The 16,489-nt window shown below is 49.7% G+C and overlaps 1 protein-coding gene across 5 annotated transcripts in view; it reads right to left on the bottom strand.

Moving 5' to 3' along the window:
• Window positions 1–14,259: 14,259 nt before the first annotated feature.
• C7H6orf89 (chromosome 7 C6orf89 homolog) overlaps window positions 14,260–16,489 on the bottom strand; it is a 32,658-nt gene continuing 30,428 nt past the window's right edge. For all 5 annotated transcript variants that reach the window (XM_075979735.1, XM_075979731.1, XM_075979732.1 and 2 more), the window contains one exon: window positions 14,260–14,440. In XM_075979735.1, coding sequence (XP_075835850.1) covers window positions 14,346–14,440 — 95 coding nt within the window. In that variant the 3' untranslated portion in view covers window positions 14,260–14,345. The remainder of the gene's footprint in view (window positions 14,441–16,489) is intronic.

The following is a 16,489-nucleotide window of genomic DNA, read 5'->3' as shown; positions in this document are numbered from 1 at the left end:
ACCAGGCAGAGGAATTTAATTAAAAAGAAAATGGTTAAAATGGCTGAACTCATTTCAGACCAGGAGCAGTGGGTTGAGACTTGACTCAGTAAGCACCTGTCTGGGCTAAGACAAATTACTGACGCAGGACTGTTGTCCCAGGGCTCACGGGACAGATGGGACAAAATGATAAACTACCTTCTTCGAGAAACATGAGGCTGGGCCTGAGCCTGCGGTCAAGCGTGAGGAGGGAGGGGCACAGTCAGGACATAGCAGGGATAGGGAGTGTGTATGACTGGCAGGGGGCCAGCCTGTGCAGGTGTTTGTGACTAGCCAGGCTCAGAGCTACTGACAGCTGGCACTGGGGACCAGGGAAGAGTGTGAAGACAAAGAAGCAGCTGAAGGAAAGGTTAGCTGTCCACAAGCAGCCCTTCCTCCAGTCCGGTCTCACGTAGCCCAGGGTGATCTCAAACTCCTGATCCTCCTGCCTCCAAATTCTGGAATTCCGAGTGAGCACCACCACTCCGAGCAAGTGTCTCCTTATCTTAGAGGTGGTCTTCCTCACACGGCACCTAGTACACAGGGACCCAAAACTCCAGAGAAATAAAAGAGTTCTGATGATAGCAGAGGTACCTGTTAGGGGATGGTATCTTCAGCTGGGTGATGTTTGTTTACGCTGCATTTGTTTAACTCTGTGAAGCTGTGTTACTGTGCCTGACTAGAACACCTGACGGTCTAATAAAGAGATGAACGGTCAATAGCGAGGCAGGAGCAAGGATAGGCAGGGCTGACAGGCAGAGAGGATAAATAGGAGGAAAACCAAGAAGGAGAAGCAAGAGAACAAGGAGAGGAGGACCTCGGGGGTCAGGCAGGGAAAATGTTCACTCCAGTGTAGGGGGAGTGAAGAACAGAGAAAAGTGGAGATTCTCGTTGTTGAGCCGAGACTGCCTGGTTATAGAAGAGCAGAGATGGCAAGCGGCGAGTCCTCAGTGGGCCGTGGAAGAGAGTTCTTTTAAAATATGATAAAGAGTCTGGAGAGATGGCCCAGTGGTTAAGAGCACTGGCTGATCTTGCAAGGATCCAAGTTCAATTCCCCAGCACCCAAATGGCAGCTCATTACCGCCTATAACTTTAGACCCAGGGATCTAATGCCCTCATCTGAATTCTGTAGGCACCAGAAACTCTTGTGGTACACATATATGCACACTGGCAGAACACTCATGCCCATAAAACAGTAAGTCTAACAGTCTAAAAGATAAAAACCTGTGTACTGAATGGAGGATATACCATAGTCCACAGAAGCAAGAGATCCAGCCTGGGCTACCACAAGAAGCAGCAGTCCTTTCAAAGAGAGGGTGTGGGGGGCTGGGGTGTAACTCAGTACACTCTGTGCTTAGCATATTCTAACTTAAGGATCAAAAATTAAAAATCAATAAGGAAAGAAGGAAGATAGTGTACAGAAAGTGGGTTGAGAGGAAGGAGAGAGAAAAGGGAGGGAGGGACTGAGAGACGGGAATGAGGGAGGGACTGAGAGACGGGAACGAGGGGGGGAGAGACTGGTGGCCCCAACATCTAAGAGACAAAAACAAAGGAAAAGGGCAGCAGTAACTGGAAACAGACACTCCCAGCAGCCCTTGAGCCACAGAAGAATGAAATGACCTGACTTCTAGAAAGTGCGGGCTCAAGGATGAAAGGGCAAAACAAAATGAAAAGATCACCCTGAGGGAGACTTCACAGACTGGAGCGGACACACAGCAAGAAATCAACAGATACAGCCTGGAAAACTGTTTGCTTTTTTGGGGGGCGGGGGCGGGGGTGGGAGGGGGGGGACACGGGCACACATTGTTTTTCTGTGTAGCCCTGGCTGTCCTGGAATCCACTTTGTAGACCAGGCTGACCTCCAACTCAGAAGTTCACCAACTTCTGTGTCCCAGAGTGCCAGGATTAAAGGTGTGCATCACAACCACCTGGCAAGGGAAACACTTTAAATAGAAGGCTTGAGATAGTCACAGTAAATGAAAAGTTTTGTTTGTTTTATTTTCATTTATTTATTTATTTTATTTTTGAGGCAGGGTTTCTCTGTGTTGCTTTGGAGCCAGTCCTGGAACTAGCTCTTGTAGACCAGGCTGGCTTCGAACTCACAGAGATCCGCCTGCCTCTGCCTCCCAAATGTTGGGATTAAAGGCATGTGCCACCACTGCCCGGCTTTTTTTTTTTAAGGCCAGCATTATAATCAAGAGAATGAGTATAGATAGACTTAAAAGCAAAAGTCCTTACACAGCTAAAGTAAGGATTCATAGCAGGGTGGTGGTGACACATGCCTTTAATCCCAGAACTCAGAAAGCAATGGTAGGTGGAGCTCTGAGTTCGAGACCAGCCTGATCTACAGAGTGAATTCTAGTACAGCCAGGCTACACAGAGAAACCCTGTCTTAAAACAAACAAACAAACAAAAAAGAAACCCTGTCTTGAAAAAAATGAAAAACAAAAATTAAAAAAGTAAGGATTTCATAAACAAACCAAACAAGGCATACAAGATGGCTTAGCAGTTAACAATTGCTGCTCTTGCAGAGGACCCAAGTTAGGCTTCCAGGATCCACATCTGGCAGCCCACAACCAACTGCTAACTCCTGCTCCATGGAATCCAATGTCTTCTTCTGGCCATTGAGGGCAGATATCCATGAATACATTCAGCATATACATTCAGACACATAAAAAATATATATTTAAAAATATATATTACAGAATGGGTTCTGAGAGACAGGTCCTGACTAAGAGCATTGGCTGCTCATCCAGAGACCCAAGTTTGATTCCCAGCACCCACATAAAGGCTCACAACTGTCTGAACTATGATCCCAAGGGATTCAACGGCCTTTTTTGGCCTCTACAGAAACACCCATACACCTAGGAATTAGTAATTAAAATAATGTGTGATTTGACAAAAAAAGCCATTATTCTGAGAGGAAAATGACGCTTGGTGAAGTGTCTGCCTTGAGCACAGCGTCCAGAGTCTCATCAGGAGCCTAAAGAACGCATCACGCTGGAGGAATGTGCAGTCGTAAAACCTAGCTTGAACGGAGCTAAAAAGGACGTACTAATATTCCAAATGTTATCATGGGATGGGAGTCATAACCTGTAGTTACACTAGTCTTAGGGTGTCGTGGAGCACTCTTCTGGCACATGTGAGGCATGGGTTTGGCCCCCAGCATCACAACCAATCTCTCTAATTTAAAAAAATATTTTTTTCATATAAATATATATATATTATTCTTTAGATTATTTTTTGTGGGGGGGTTGTCTGCATGTATGTCTGTGTACCATGCACATGCCTTGTGCCCATGAGGCCAGAACTGGAGTTACAGTTCCGAGAGTCCATGTGGGTACCCGGAGTTGAACTTGGGCCAGCCGGTGCTCTTAACCAGAGTCCTCTCTTCAGCCCTCTTTCTTATTTTTACTTTTGTTTCCCACTTATTTTTATTTGAGACACTCACATATTCTAGACCGGCTGCGGCCAAGGATGATCCTGAACTTCTGGTCTTCCTGCCTCCACCCCGAGTGCTGGGGTTCCCTGTGTGCACTGTTTTTACAGGGCTGGGACAGAATCCAGGTCTCTGTGTGAGCTGGGTGTCTTAGGATCTCTGCTGCTGTGACAAACACCATGGCCCAAGCTGCTGGGGAGGAAAGGGTTTCCCTCAGCTCACAGCTGTAGCCCATCACCAAGGGAAGTCAGCAGGAACTCAAGGCAGGAGCTCGTGCAGAGGCCATGGAGGGGTGCTGCTTACTGGCTTGCTTTCATGACTTGCTCAGTCTGCTTTCTTTCTTTTCTGTTTTTCTGAGACAGGGTTTCTCTGTATAACAGTCCTGGCTGTCCTGGAACTCACTTTGTAGACCAGGCTGGTCTCGAACTCTCAGAGATCCACCTATCCCTGCCTCCCAAGTGCTGGGATCAAAGGCGTGCACCACCACTGCCCAGTCCCAGGCTGCTTCCTCATAGCATCTAGGACCACCTGCCCAGGGGAAGCAACCCCCACAGTGAGCTGGACCCCCTCCCACCAATCTTCATTCAAGAAAATGTCCCCTAGGCTTGCCTACAGGTCAACCTGGTGGAGAAAATTTCCTCAATTGATTTTCCCCCTTCCTAAACGATCTTGCTTGTCGTTAAGCTGACTTAAAGCTAGCTAGCACAGTAGTCAAGGCCTACATCTCCTGTCCCTTAAAATAACTGTATGCACGAGCATGCATCTGGATCCAATGCTACAGCTTCCATAGAACCCAGCCAGAACTTGGGGCACTTGTTTCATAGCTGCCAATAGCTGACTCGTAAGTTCACGCTGGGCAAAAGCCTCAGAAGACCCCACTCAACACAGAAGGAAGTGATGGCGTTACTGACATCAGGATTTGATGTAAAGCCACTGCCAGCATATGGCCTCATCCCTGTAAAAGGATTCACAGTGGAGCATAGGAGTGAGCTGGGAAGAGACCATAAAAGCAGTCAGCAGGGGTGTCTGGCAGGGAGCAAAGGCATCATTGTATGGCAAAGATGGACAAACAGGGCCAGGACAACGGGGGACTGACACCCAAAAACAAGCACCCTGGACCCAGGCTTTTCACCCACCACAAGAGAGAACTATTTGGTCCCCAGCACTGGGAAAAAATAAAGTTAAAAGGCAAGGGCAGTGGGGGTGCACACCTTTAATCCTAGCACTCGGGAGGCAGAGACAGGAGGATCTCTGTGAGTTCAAGGCCAGCCTGGGCTACGGAGTGAGTTCCAGGACAGCCAGAGTGGCTATATAGAGAAACCCTGTTTTGAAAAACAAAGACAAATGTTTTTGAAAAAAAAAAAAAGACAATGTCAAGAAAATAATAAAACAGGCCACAAGGTGGAGGAAATTATACATAGAAGACAGCGTTAATAAGGGGGTGATTACCAAAACATACAGAGAGGTCTTTAAAAAAAATAATAACTCTATGCGCATTGGTGTTACAGTGTCAGATCCCCTAGAACCAGAATTACAGACAGTTGTGAGCTGCCATGTAGGTGCTGGGAACTGAACCCTGGTCCTCTGGAAGAACAGCTGGTGCTCTTAACGGCTGAGCCATCTCTCCAGCCCCCAGAGAACTCTCAAACACAAGAAAACAATCTAACTTAGAAATGGACTCTTAGTGAATACATACAGATGACCAATAGCAACAGTGTTCTTCATCGTACGTCACTGGGGAAATCTCAGATTAAAACAAGCAGTCATACCAGTAACACAGACCAGACAGAAGGGCCAAAATCCAAACGTGGACGTCACCAAATGCTGGCAGAGGTTGAGAGCAACAAAATCTCTCATTGCTTGGGCAAGAGTGAACGCCAAGACTCACGAGCAGTCAGAGTGCTGAGCCCCAAATGAGACCTAGACCCAAGGCTCGGGAGCCGTCCCAAGGTTCACAGCAGCTGTAGTCAAAACCTGTATAAACTGGGGCCCATAACTATTCTATCAAAGGTGAGGGAGGGGCTAACGAGGCCCCGTCCATCCCAGAAGAGCTGTATTAGCAGTTTATGGTTGTTGGGGGAGTGTCATTTCTTCATCTGGGTAGCTAATGGTAAGCTGTCCACATGCCAATAAATAACCTCCACCCATGCATATGTGGGCAACCCTAATTAAAAGCAATAAAATACATGAAAGTGGATGGGAACTCGTCAGGAAGAAGAGATCAGTGGGAACAGAGTAAAAATGACCAAAATGGATCATATATATGCATGGAATCGTCAAAGAATTAACATTGTCATTAGGAACATTGTTAGTAGGCATGCTGGATGGCTATAACCACTTGGTAAGATGAGGTGACAGTTTCATAAAACTTCACTCTTACTGTAGATCTAACAATTGTCCACCCAAGGGAACTAGAAACACATCCACACAAAACCAGCACACAGCACATTCTAGCAGCTTCATAGCTGCTCAAACCTAGAGGCAACCAGGAGCGCTCATCAGCAGGTGGATGGAGAAGCACTGGGACATCCAGGCAGCACGGAAAGGCAGCGAGCTGTCATGCTGAGATCATGTCTGTATCTGTTACCAAGAGGCCAATCTGAAAGCCACGCTGACGACAAGCCCACTGTACGGCGTTCTGGGAAAGGCAAACCTATGCACATAGTGAAAAAAGACTTTCCGCAAGCCAGTGGGTGGGACGACGGATAGATAAATGGACCTGACAGAGAAGTAAAAACTACTGAGCATGCCCAATGTGGGGGTGCACACCTTTAGTCCCAGCAGAGGCTGAGGTAGGCAATCTCTGTGAGTTCAAGGTCAGCCTGGTCTACAGAGTGAATTCCAGGACAGTCAGGGCTGTGTAGCGAGACCTTGTCTCAAAAACACACAAACAAAACAACAAACCTACTATGTGTGGTTCTATAATGGTGTGCATGTTAAATGCTTGTTCAAGCCGATCCAAGGTGGGGTAGCAAGAGTGAAGGGAACCTGGGGTAGACTGGACTACAGGTGGTAACAACAGGTCAACACGGCTCAGGTGGAATATTCCACCCTGGTGCAGGATGCTGGGACATGGGCAAACTGTGTGTGTGGTGGTGAAACTCACGGCCTTTACGTGATTTTTTTAAAAATATTTATTTATTTAGTATACAATATATCCCTTCAGGCCAGAAGAGGGCACCCGACCTCATTACAGATGGTTGTGAGCCACCATGTGGTTGCTGGGAATTGAACTCAGGACCTTTGGAATAGCAGACAATGCTCTTAACCCCTGAGCCATCTTTCCAGCCCCTCTATACGTGATTTTGCTGTGAACCTAAAATAAGTTCATGCAAACCAAAACCTTGGCTGGGACATTGCACAGTGATCCAGTAGAGGTGGACACAGCAGAGAGGGTGGGAAGTGATGTTGGGGAGGAGACTGAGGCAGGAACTGGGGGTGGGGGAAGAGCGTGAGTCACAGGGAAAGGGAGGCAAGTGGCACTTGTGCTCTAGAGAGACTGTGGCAGCTTGCAGGAGCAAGAGCTGGGCTGGTGGGAAGGACACAGAGTGAGGAACCAGTGAGGGGCTGTGAGCAGGAGGCAGCCGGGATCGCCGTGGTGTGTGAGCATCAGCGAGGAACTCTAGGCACTGGGTACCCAGGGCCAGCTTCAGGAGTGCTGGGCACTGCTCTGCAGACTGGAAGAAGGTGCAGTACCGAGGGGAGCTCTCCCTGTGCCATCTATGTAGAAGACAGAGACGGTCCAAGGGCAGAGCAGGGGGCAGGCAGGGCTTCCTCAGTCCTGAGGTCCTCGGGATAGAGAAGGGGCAAAGCCTGGGGAGGAAGTGTTGAAGATGAGAAGCTGAGGGAAGGAGGGGGGGAAGGGGGGACTCAAGTCACACTCAGATACTCTCAAGGGCTAAGATTAGCACTGAGGACAGGGAATCAAATGCTAATTGGGGCCAGGGGCGTTAACACGTTCTGAGTAGGCAAATCAGTTACAACTGGGGGGTGGGGTGCAATGATTTCTGAAGAACAAACATTAGGGTGGTAATGAGCAATAACATTCATTTTGTACAAACACAACACCAAGCTCCTCGGTGTATAATGTGAACGGTTGCTCTTCAGGCTGTGGTTCACCAGCGGAATGGCGGGACTAATGGAGGCACAGCCACGCCACCAACCTTAGGGCAACTCCCTGCGTGGGGAGCTGAGCACAGGGCACCTGGATGTGCTCAGGTGGTACAGGGTTCACCTGGCATATGTGGGTTTGGCCCTAGACACTGTTTTTTAACTGACTGTAATCTCAGCACTCTGGAAGGGAAGGCAGGAGGATTGGATGTTCAAGATCATTTTGGGCTACATAAAGAATTCGAGGCCAGCCTGGGTTACATGAAACCATATAAAAAAATCCGTATCTGATAAAGCAATGCCCCTCCCTCATCTGTACAACTATGATCGGAGCCCATGAAAAAGCTATGAAAAGACCCACAGCAGGGCATGGCTATGCACCCAGCTGTACAGGGGAAGATGGAGGGAGAGGGAAAAGATACAGCAAGTAGTAAGAGAAATGAAACAAGGTGGCCTTGGGGCTGGGCATGGTGGTGCACGCCTATAATCCCCGCAGTTGGGAGCCAGAGGCAGGCAGAGCTCTTTGAGTTGGAGGCCAAGCCTGGTCTGCAGAGTAAGTTCCAGGCCAGCCAGGGCTACATAGAGATCCTTTATCAAAGCAGCAGCAAAGAAAAGAAGAAACGGAGAGGGGGCTGGAGAGATGGCTCAGAGTCTGGCTGCTCTTCCAGAGGTCCTGAGTTCACTTCCCAACAACCACATGGTAGTTCACAACCATCTGTATATAATACTGTCTGAAGCCCTCTTCTGGCCTGCAGGCATATGTGCAGACAGAGCACTTGTCCCTAATATATATATATATATATATTTTTTAATATTTATTTATTATTTATACAATATTCTGTCTGTGTGTATGTCTGAAGGCCAGAAGAGGGCACCAGTCCTCATTACAGATGGTTGTGAGCCACCATGTGGTTGCTGGGAATTGAACTCAGAACCTTTGGAAGAGCAGGCAATGCTCTTAACCGCTGAGCCATCTCTCCAGCCCCTATATATATTTTTTAAAGAGAAAAGAAAAATATGGCATTTATATAAAAGAGAAATAATATATATACAATATATATACATGAACACACACGCACGTCTTAACTCAAAGCCAGTTTAAGTTAACCGAGTGCCTGCTATCAGGGGATCTGGGGCCTCCACTTGTGCCACAGGTGAAATGCCACTGTGAACGTGGCACCCTTGAGAGCATGTGGTCACAAAAGGGTCTGTGTGGCTGCCTGGTGAGGACAAAGGAATCTTGGCTCATTTGAATTCTGACAGGAGAGGGAGAGCTCAAAGAGCTGAGACTCTGAACTTCAGGGGGAGCAGAGGAGAAGCCAGGGCAGAGAAGGGCACTCCCAGGAGAGGGAGAGAGAGCCCAAAGCTAGCTGGAGTCATCTTCCCACACACATCCCCGGGCCCAGAGTGTCACAGGCCTGCCTCAACCAGGAAGAGAAAGAAAGGGGAAAATGAAAGGACCCCAAGAACAGGAAAGTTCTTAGCAAGCAGCATCCATCCATTACAGCACTTTCATTTACATCCATTCCTTACCTGGTACAGCTTCTCAAGTTTAGTATGCTAAGTTACTGTCAGCACTCTAGAGCAGTGGTTCTCAACCTTCCCATCTGCCACCCTTTAATACAGCTCCTCATGTTGTCATAAAATTATTTTCATTGCTGCTTCATAACTAATTTTGCTACAGTTATGAATCATAGTATAAATATCTAATACACAGATGGTCTTAGGCAACCCCTATGAGATGGTCTTTTGATGTTCCCAAAGGGGTCATGACCCACAGGTTGAGAACCCCTGCTCTATTGGATGTCCTGGCTAGGACAGGTGAAAGCCTCTCTGCCCACCCAGGGGCCACATCTTGATTCTCTAGACGGCACTGGTCCCTGAGGACAGCAGGCAGAGGCTGTGCTGGGAGCACCATGGCTACCTCGAACCTTTCCTCCCCCCACTCTGGGCATCTGTCACTGTTCTCTCCACAGGAGTCGGGGAGATGGGGGAGGGGGGTAAGAGGCCACTGTCAGCCGCTTCTGGGGAGAACTATGGAAAGCTGTGGAGGGCAAGTTGCCTTGGTGAGACAGGCTTCTTTGGAAACGCCTGTGTCCACCGGGTCCTGCACCAAGTGCAGTTTGAGGGAGGGCCACTGTGGAGTCAAGATGGCTGCTCAGAAGGACCCCACCCCAGAGTGGCTGCGGTGGAATGAAGTAACGCCTAGTATAAAGCAGATGTTGTGACTCCCCAGTTTGTGTGAAACTCAGAACACAGCGGGGTGGGGTCCCCTTCTCCGCAGGGCGCTGGCAGCTGTGGCTCTTGGACTAGTGACCACCGCCTGACGGTCAGGCATGAGCGGAGGCGGAAGGGTCCCTGCTTGGTTATGTAACATTCCTTTGCCCGGCTCGGCTTCAAGAGTCTGGACAGTGCGGTCTCCAGAGGGAGAGAAATGACAGATGGATTTAGCACTAATGCTGAAATCATGCAGGGCAAGGAAACCAGACACAGAGGGGCCTGGACAGCTGACAAGCTGGCTGGAGGGCTTCGCCGGAGCCCAAACTTGAAGTCACATGGTGCCCAGGCAAGCTGACTTGGGCACAGGGTGAGCACCTGCCCATCTTCCTGCTATGCTCTTCCAGAAGCTGCTGTATACTGGAGACGAGGTGAGGGCAGGCTGCCTGCCTAGAGCTGTTTCACATGTGCCGTGCTGTCTCCATGAGCACCGACAGCTTCCTCCTGGGCATCCCTGGTTCTGAAGGACCATGGCCAAGCACACTCCTTAGTCACTGGCTGGGTGGTGGGTGAGCCCCTCCCCGCCGTGCCCCAGCCTCGGCAGGGCAAGGAGACGCCACTTGAACACTTGCTGTGGAAATGATAGGCTGAGCATATCCAGACCACAGGGACAAGGCTGAGGCCACCCGTGGGGAAGGAAGAGACGGGACACTGGTTTTCAAAGCAACAGTTCTGAAGCCCTGGGGCCTCTGCGGGGTTTTGGAAGAAGGGAACAGAGAACCCAGAGCTGATGGAAAACAAGTGATGCAACTCCAAAGGGACCCCAGCTGGAACTGGACACATCTGGAAAGGCAGTGAGGAAAAGATGGCTGGATGCAGTCCGCTCCAGCTACAGCCTGTCAAGAACGAGTTTTCAAACGGGGAGGGACACAGGGAAGGCATTTTATAAAGACCGGATGGTGAGATTCTTTCCTCCAGCATGTTTTCCCGAGGGCTTGGAAAGCAAATCCCACAGAGCTCCTGTTTTGCTGACCATCTGGGTAGGTCTCCCACCCCAGTGGGGCACACCCATAAGCCAAGGGCACTCCCCCTGGGTGGAACCACCTGTCAGCAACTTCCTGTTCTAGCCTCAGTTTCTTGCCCTGTGAAACAGGGATCTGCCCCTACTTCACAGGACCATGGGATGGGTAAGGGATAGTGTATGTGCTCGAGGTGTACTGGAGGCTAGGATGACGTGGGATGGTATTCCTTTCTGTCAGAGAATGAACCATGGAACTCCAGCACTTGGGAGGCAGAGATGGGCAGATTTCTGTGAACTGATGCCAACTTCTCCACAGTGAGTTCCAGGTCAGCCAGGACTACATAGGGAGGTTCTATCTCAAACCAACCAACCATCCCACCCCCAAATTTGCTCTGAATTGCACCAAACAGGAGAATTCTACTATCACAAATCATTGTTTGCTCCCCTCCCTCCCTTAGTGAAATCTAGAGCGGGTGAAGGCAAGCCTGCCTCTTCACAGACCACAACAGGGGCGGTGTCCACTCTGGAGTTGACTGCTTGAGTTCTGGCCACTCAGACTCAAACACTTCAAACTGGCTCAAAATACTTGCCTCGCCAGAGAGCTGATTTCCAGAGGCCCACAGGAAATGACCCTAACTCACACAGAGGTCACCACGTCACTGCCAAGTAAACACTTCATAAACTGTGAGCAGCGTGATGTTTCTGGAGCCCCCTGGCTGGTCCGCACTGGCACCTGAGGTGAGGTGGTTAGACTGTCCTGGCCTTCCCAATGCCAGTTTCTCTTCTTGCTGACGTGCACCCTCCTCTCCACACTACCACACACGCAGAGTGGCCTTCGCTGCTTCTGTCTCCAGGCCTCCAGCTGGCGGAGAAGCCCACGGGCAGCCCCAGTCCTTGAGGTAAGCAACTCCTGTGCAGTGGTTAAGAGCAGAAAAGCCTGAGATGTCTCCCTGACCTGCACACAGGCCTCAGCTGAAGCGCGCACACAAACTCCCGTACTGCTGAACTGTAGAAAGTCTGGGACCTTGGGGCCTTCCAGGTGCCTCCTAAGGCCAACATAAGCAAAGTTTCCTTGTTTTCAGCTGGAGAGTTCTTTTCTGGACTTGAGGATGTAAACATGGAGTCCAACAGAGAAAGAACACGAGGGAAAGAACCTAGACTGAGACAGCGGCTCTGAACGTCACCTCTGAGCCTCTTCTCCAAGGATTAAATCTCAGAAGGTCCTGGAGACCCAGGGCCCAGGACCTGAGTCTAACCCTGCCTGACTTGCTCCAGGTGAAGAAGACTGTGGAAGCTCAGAGCTGACCTCTCATGGGCCTCTGACTTACAACCTCTGAAACCCCAACTGCTTCACAGTGGGGCTTGTGTGTGGGCAAAGCTCTGTCTTCCTCCAGCAGCCACACAAAGGCTCCACTCTCTCAGGGAAAGCTCCTCCACGCACAGTTCACACTCCAGCCTGTGGAGGCTCTGCGCCACTCCACCCTGGGCTTGTGAGGGCTGCTTGTCTTTCACAAACCACCTCAGCCTCCTTAGAGCCCTCTTTGCTTAACCCCACTTGTCCTTCCCACTAGTGGTTCATGAAATTCAAGGGACCAAGGGCCTGGCAAAAGGTACAGGGTCCCTCCATCGATGGCGAAGACTCCACAGAGGGTCGCAACTTCCATCACCACGGACTGCGCAGGCCCGTGCAGACCTACTGTGCAGCTTTCTGACTTCCGCAATCTAGAACCAGAGGCCGCTCAGTTTGGTTTATCTTCATCTTTGTGCGGCATGATCAGTGGTCAAGTACCTAGCCATGTCAATAAAGGACCAATACGAGGGCAGAGGAAGCTGGGTGTTGTGGTGCAGTAATTTCTATTAATTTCAGCAATAGAGAGGGAGAGACAGGTAGAGATCCCTGTGAGTTCAAGGCCGGTCAGGTCTACAGGAGTTTGAGACTAGCTGAAGCTACACAATGAGAAACCCTGTCTCAAAACAAAACAAAAAAAGGGGGCAGAGAAAGCAAAAAGAGCATTCTTGCCGGGAGGTGGTGGCACACACCTTTAATCCCAGTGCTTGGGAGGCAGAGGCAGGTGGATCTCTGTGAGTTCTAGGCCAGTCTGGGCTACAGAGTGAGCTCCAGGACAGCTAAGGCTACACAGAGAAACCCTGTCTCAAAAATTCAAAAAAAGAACATCCTTATTATTTGCACTGTTTGATGAAGATACCCCAAAAACACTTGGGGGAGCAATAAGCACAGAGGATCACTAGTTAGGATAGTTGTGCATCCTGATAAGACCAACAAGTCACCTTGCCTCCCAGTGTGAAGGCAGGACCACTGTAGGACGGACCACCATGAAGTGAGCCGCACACTGATGGCAAACACTTTGGCTCTGCAGCTCCTTCCCCAACCACATTACATCAGTTTGAGGCTGCTGAAAAGTATCTCTGTAGAAAGTCAGGCCTAAAGACCAAACTCAGGGAGGTGCCTGTCTCCCTCAGGCCAGCTATTCTAACTCATTCCTTCTGAAGGGGGTGGGGCGCCGGAGCAGTTGACTCGGTCAGGGTACTGCAGCATCGAGGGTGCTGGCCAGCGAGAGGCACAGGCACCTGAAGATTCAGAACTCTAGCCCAGTCTCCAGGACCCACCACCAGAACCCCAGGAGCCATGGGCATTAGGAAAAAGGGACACTCTCCTTTTCCTCTTAGGGATGCGGGGACGGCCTCACACATGCTAGGCAAGCACTCTACCACTGAGCTACATCCCTAGATCTAGGAGGTACACTGGGGGGTGCTGAGACAGTCTCACTATTAAATCCTTGGCAAATCTAGAACTAGCCTAGTGATACCTGGTGTTAGCAGGCACTTTTTTAAAAAATTTATTTATTATATATACAATATTATGTCTACATGTATGCCTTCAGGTCAGAAGAGGGCACCAGACCTCATTACAGATGGTTGTGAGCCACCATGTGGTTGCCGGGAATTGAACTCAGGACCTTTGGAAGAGCAGGCAATGCTCTTAACCTCTGAGCCATCTCTCCAGCCCTAGCAGGCACTTTTAAAAATGCAATTCTGGCTATCTGATCCTACCCACACTGGTTCCAAATTCATTCTGCTTGTCAAACTGTAGGAGTTTTTAAAGCCAGTCATGACTTCCCTTTTGTACTTTTTAGTACAGGGTGATGTGGTCAGGGAAAATAGTGGACAGATTCACCTGGTGAAGGATGCGGTGTCAGCACCCATTGCTGCCCCTCCACTGCCGAGACGCCAGTGAGGAGCCATGTCCACACACACAGAGGGAACCACTAACCCATTTCTAATACCTCAGTGTTCAAAGGCCCGGGAGAGGACCGATGTGGACAAAGTGTTGGGTAGCAGCCCGGCTGCAGCCCTCCCCAGGGAATCTAGAGTCTCCAGCACACAGTGACAGCCAGTGCATCCAAGGCAGGTAACTAAGCAACAGACCCAAGGAAAAGGTTTTAGTGTTTTTATTCCTCCTCCCTGTTCTTTTCAGCCTGGTTTTCAGCTCTTTAAGCAGTTCTTATAGACAGTCGTTTCCTATTGCTCTGAGAGAGTGGTTCCATCGCAGATGACCAAAGGCTGGTCCGCTCTGGCTGCAACGTAGAGCTTCCAGTGGGCAGCATCGGCATAGCCTTGGAGGAAAACAGCAACAGGAAAGCAGTGAACATCAGGGTGAGGGACACCGGGCAGAGCCATGGTCTGCAGTCCTGCTGCTCTTGCTGGAAGGTCTCTGGGCTCTCTGAAGCCTGAGTACGCCTTGCTGTTACTAGTTCTCTGTGACCTGACACTCTTAAAGACACTCCAAACCCAGACTTTTCTCTCCACCCTCTTCTGGGCAACTGACTCACACTCTGGCTGGTCACAGAGGCAGCCTGTTTTACATGAGGGAGGTATTAGCCATCAGGTCCCAGGCTGATAGTCTTTTTTTTTGGAAGTGGGGTGTGATTTGACAGGTTCCTGTTATGTAGTCTAGACTGGCCTCAAACTTGGGATCCTCCTGCCTCTTGAATGCTAGGACTTCAGGGTGCACACCACTATGCCCTGGTCTGGATGGGTTCTGTGGGGAACACTCAGCTATTCCTAAAATGATGTGCTTCAGCTCACACAGACTGACTTAAATTAGCATTCCCCAGCATGGCTCTGCAAAGCCTGTCTTGAGTATCTGAAGAGGCTTCCACGGTTCCAAGATTTCTTGGGGTCCATGTATCCTGTGCACTGGCTTCTGAAGTCCTGTTCCAGGCCTTCTTGGGAGGCTCCTGTTTCCACGCACGGGCTGTTTGGAAAACTCAGACCTAGATCACCTGAGTGTGCTGGGAAGGTGACCTGCTGCCACTCACAGGACTGTCCTGCATGCTCTAACATGGGACAGTGGATCATGCTGGGTGCGGGGCTACACCTGTATTCCAGCACTCGTAAGGCTGAGGCAGGGAGACTTTTGGGATTAAGGCCAGCCAGGATTATCCAGCCAGATCCCATCTCTCTCTCTTTTTTAAAGATTTATTTATTATGTATACAGTGTTCTGTCTGTATGTATGCCTACAGACCAGAAGAGGGCACCAGATCTTATTACAGGTAGTTGTGAGCTACCATGTGGTTGCTGGGAATTGAACTCAGGACCTCTGGAAGAGCAGTCAATGCTCTTAACCACTGAGCCATCTCTCCAGCCCCAGATCCCATCTCAAAAGGACCAGAAGTCAGCCAAGCAAATAAAGAAGTACACAAAAGTGGAAGGCTGGAGGGGTGGCACATCCCTGTAATGCCAGCACCGAGACGGAGGCAGAAGGACTACTGCAGTCTGAAGCCAGCCTGGGCTACCTAGTGATACCTAGGCCAGCCAGAACACATGGCAAGACTCTGCCTCAAAAGTTCAAAACAGCAAGTAAAATCATCTCATGCTAACCCTTTCTTTTCTCTCTCTTTCTCTTTCTCTCTCTCTCCCTCTCTTTCCTTTCCTTCCTTCCTTTCTTTATTTTTCTTTCTTTCTCCTTTGAGACAGGGTTTCTCAATGTAACAGCCCTGGCTGTCCTAGAACCTGCTATTTAGACCAGGGTGGCCTTGAACTTACTGAGATCCACCAGTCTCTGTGCTGGGATTAAAGGTGTGCGCCACCACCGCCTGAACCCTTTCTTTTAAACATTACTAAGATAAACAGTCTCAACTGGAGAGTCAGTCTCTAAGGTGTGATGGTTGGTCAGTCTAGAAACTGACTAATATTTGGTGACTGAGGAAAGGTCACATGATCTTGCTGGGCCTGTGTCATGACAGCTGGTGCTGTGCCCGACATCTGTCATCCTTGATTATGTCTCCTTCCAGGATTCCTGGTGGATCTGTAATTCCAGCCCTCCACTTCCAGGTTAAAAAAACCAGCATTTTGGTTAAAAAACATAATCATAGAACAGCTTGTCCCAGTGTCATTCTTAAGGGGCCATGCTACACCCCCAAGTTACTCTTTCTCCCCAACAGGCCTGACTCTCGACTCATCCTTACCACCTATGGCAGCTGTACCTCTGTTCCTCTACTTGACTCCATTCCAACCATCCCCCTCCCAGATCTCCCTTGCTTGCTCTGTGCCTGCCGTGAGCCTGGCCACTAAGGCTCTGCCAGTCAGGAGCCTGGCATCTGTGTCTTAGGCTACTCTCGTCTATCAAACTTCCTTGGCAGCTGCCAGTCACCTCTTCTTT

Source organism: Microtus pennsylvanicus, chromosome 7 (assembly GCF_037038515.1).
Source record: "Microtus pennsylvanicus isolate mMicPen1 chromosome 7, mMicPen1.hap1, whole genome shotgun sequence".
NCBI lineage: Eukaryota > Metazoa > Chordata > Mammalia > Rodentia > Cricetidae > Microtus > Microtus pennsylvanicus.
Note: the sequence above shows the minus strand (reverse complement) of the source record. Positions and strands in the feature narration are given on the sequence as shown.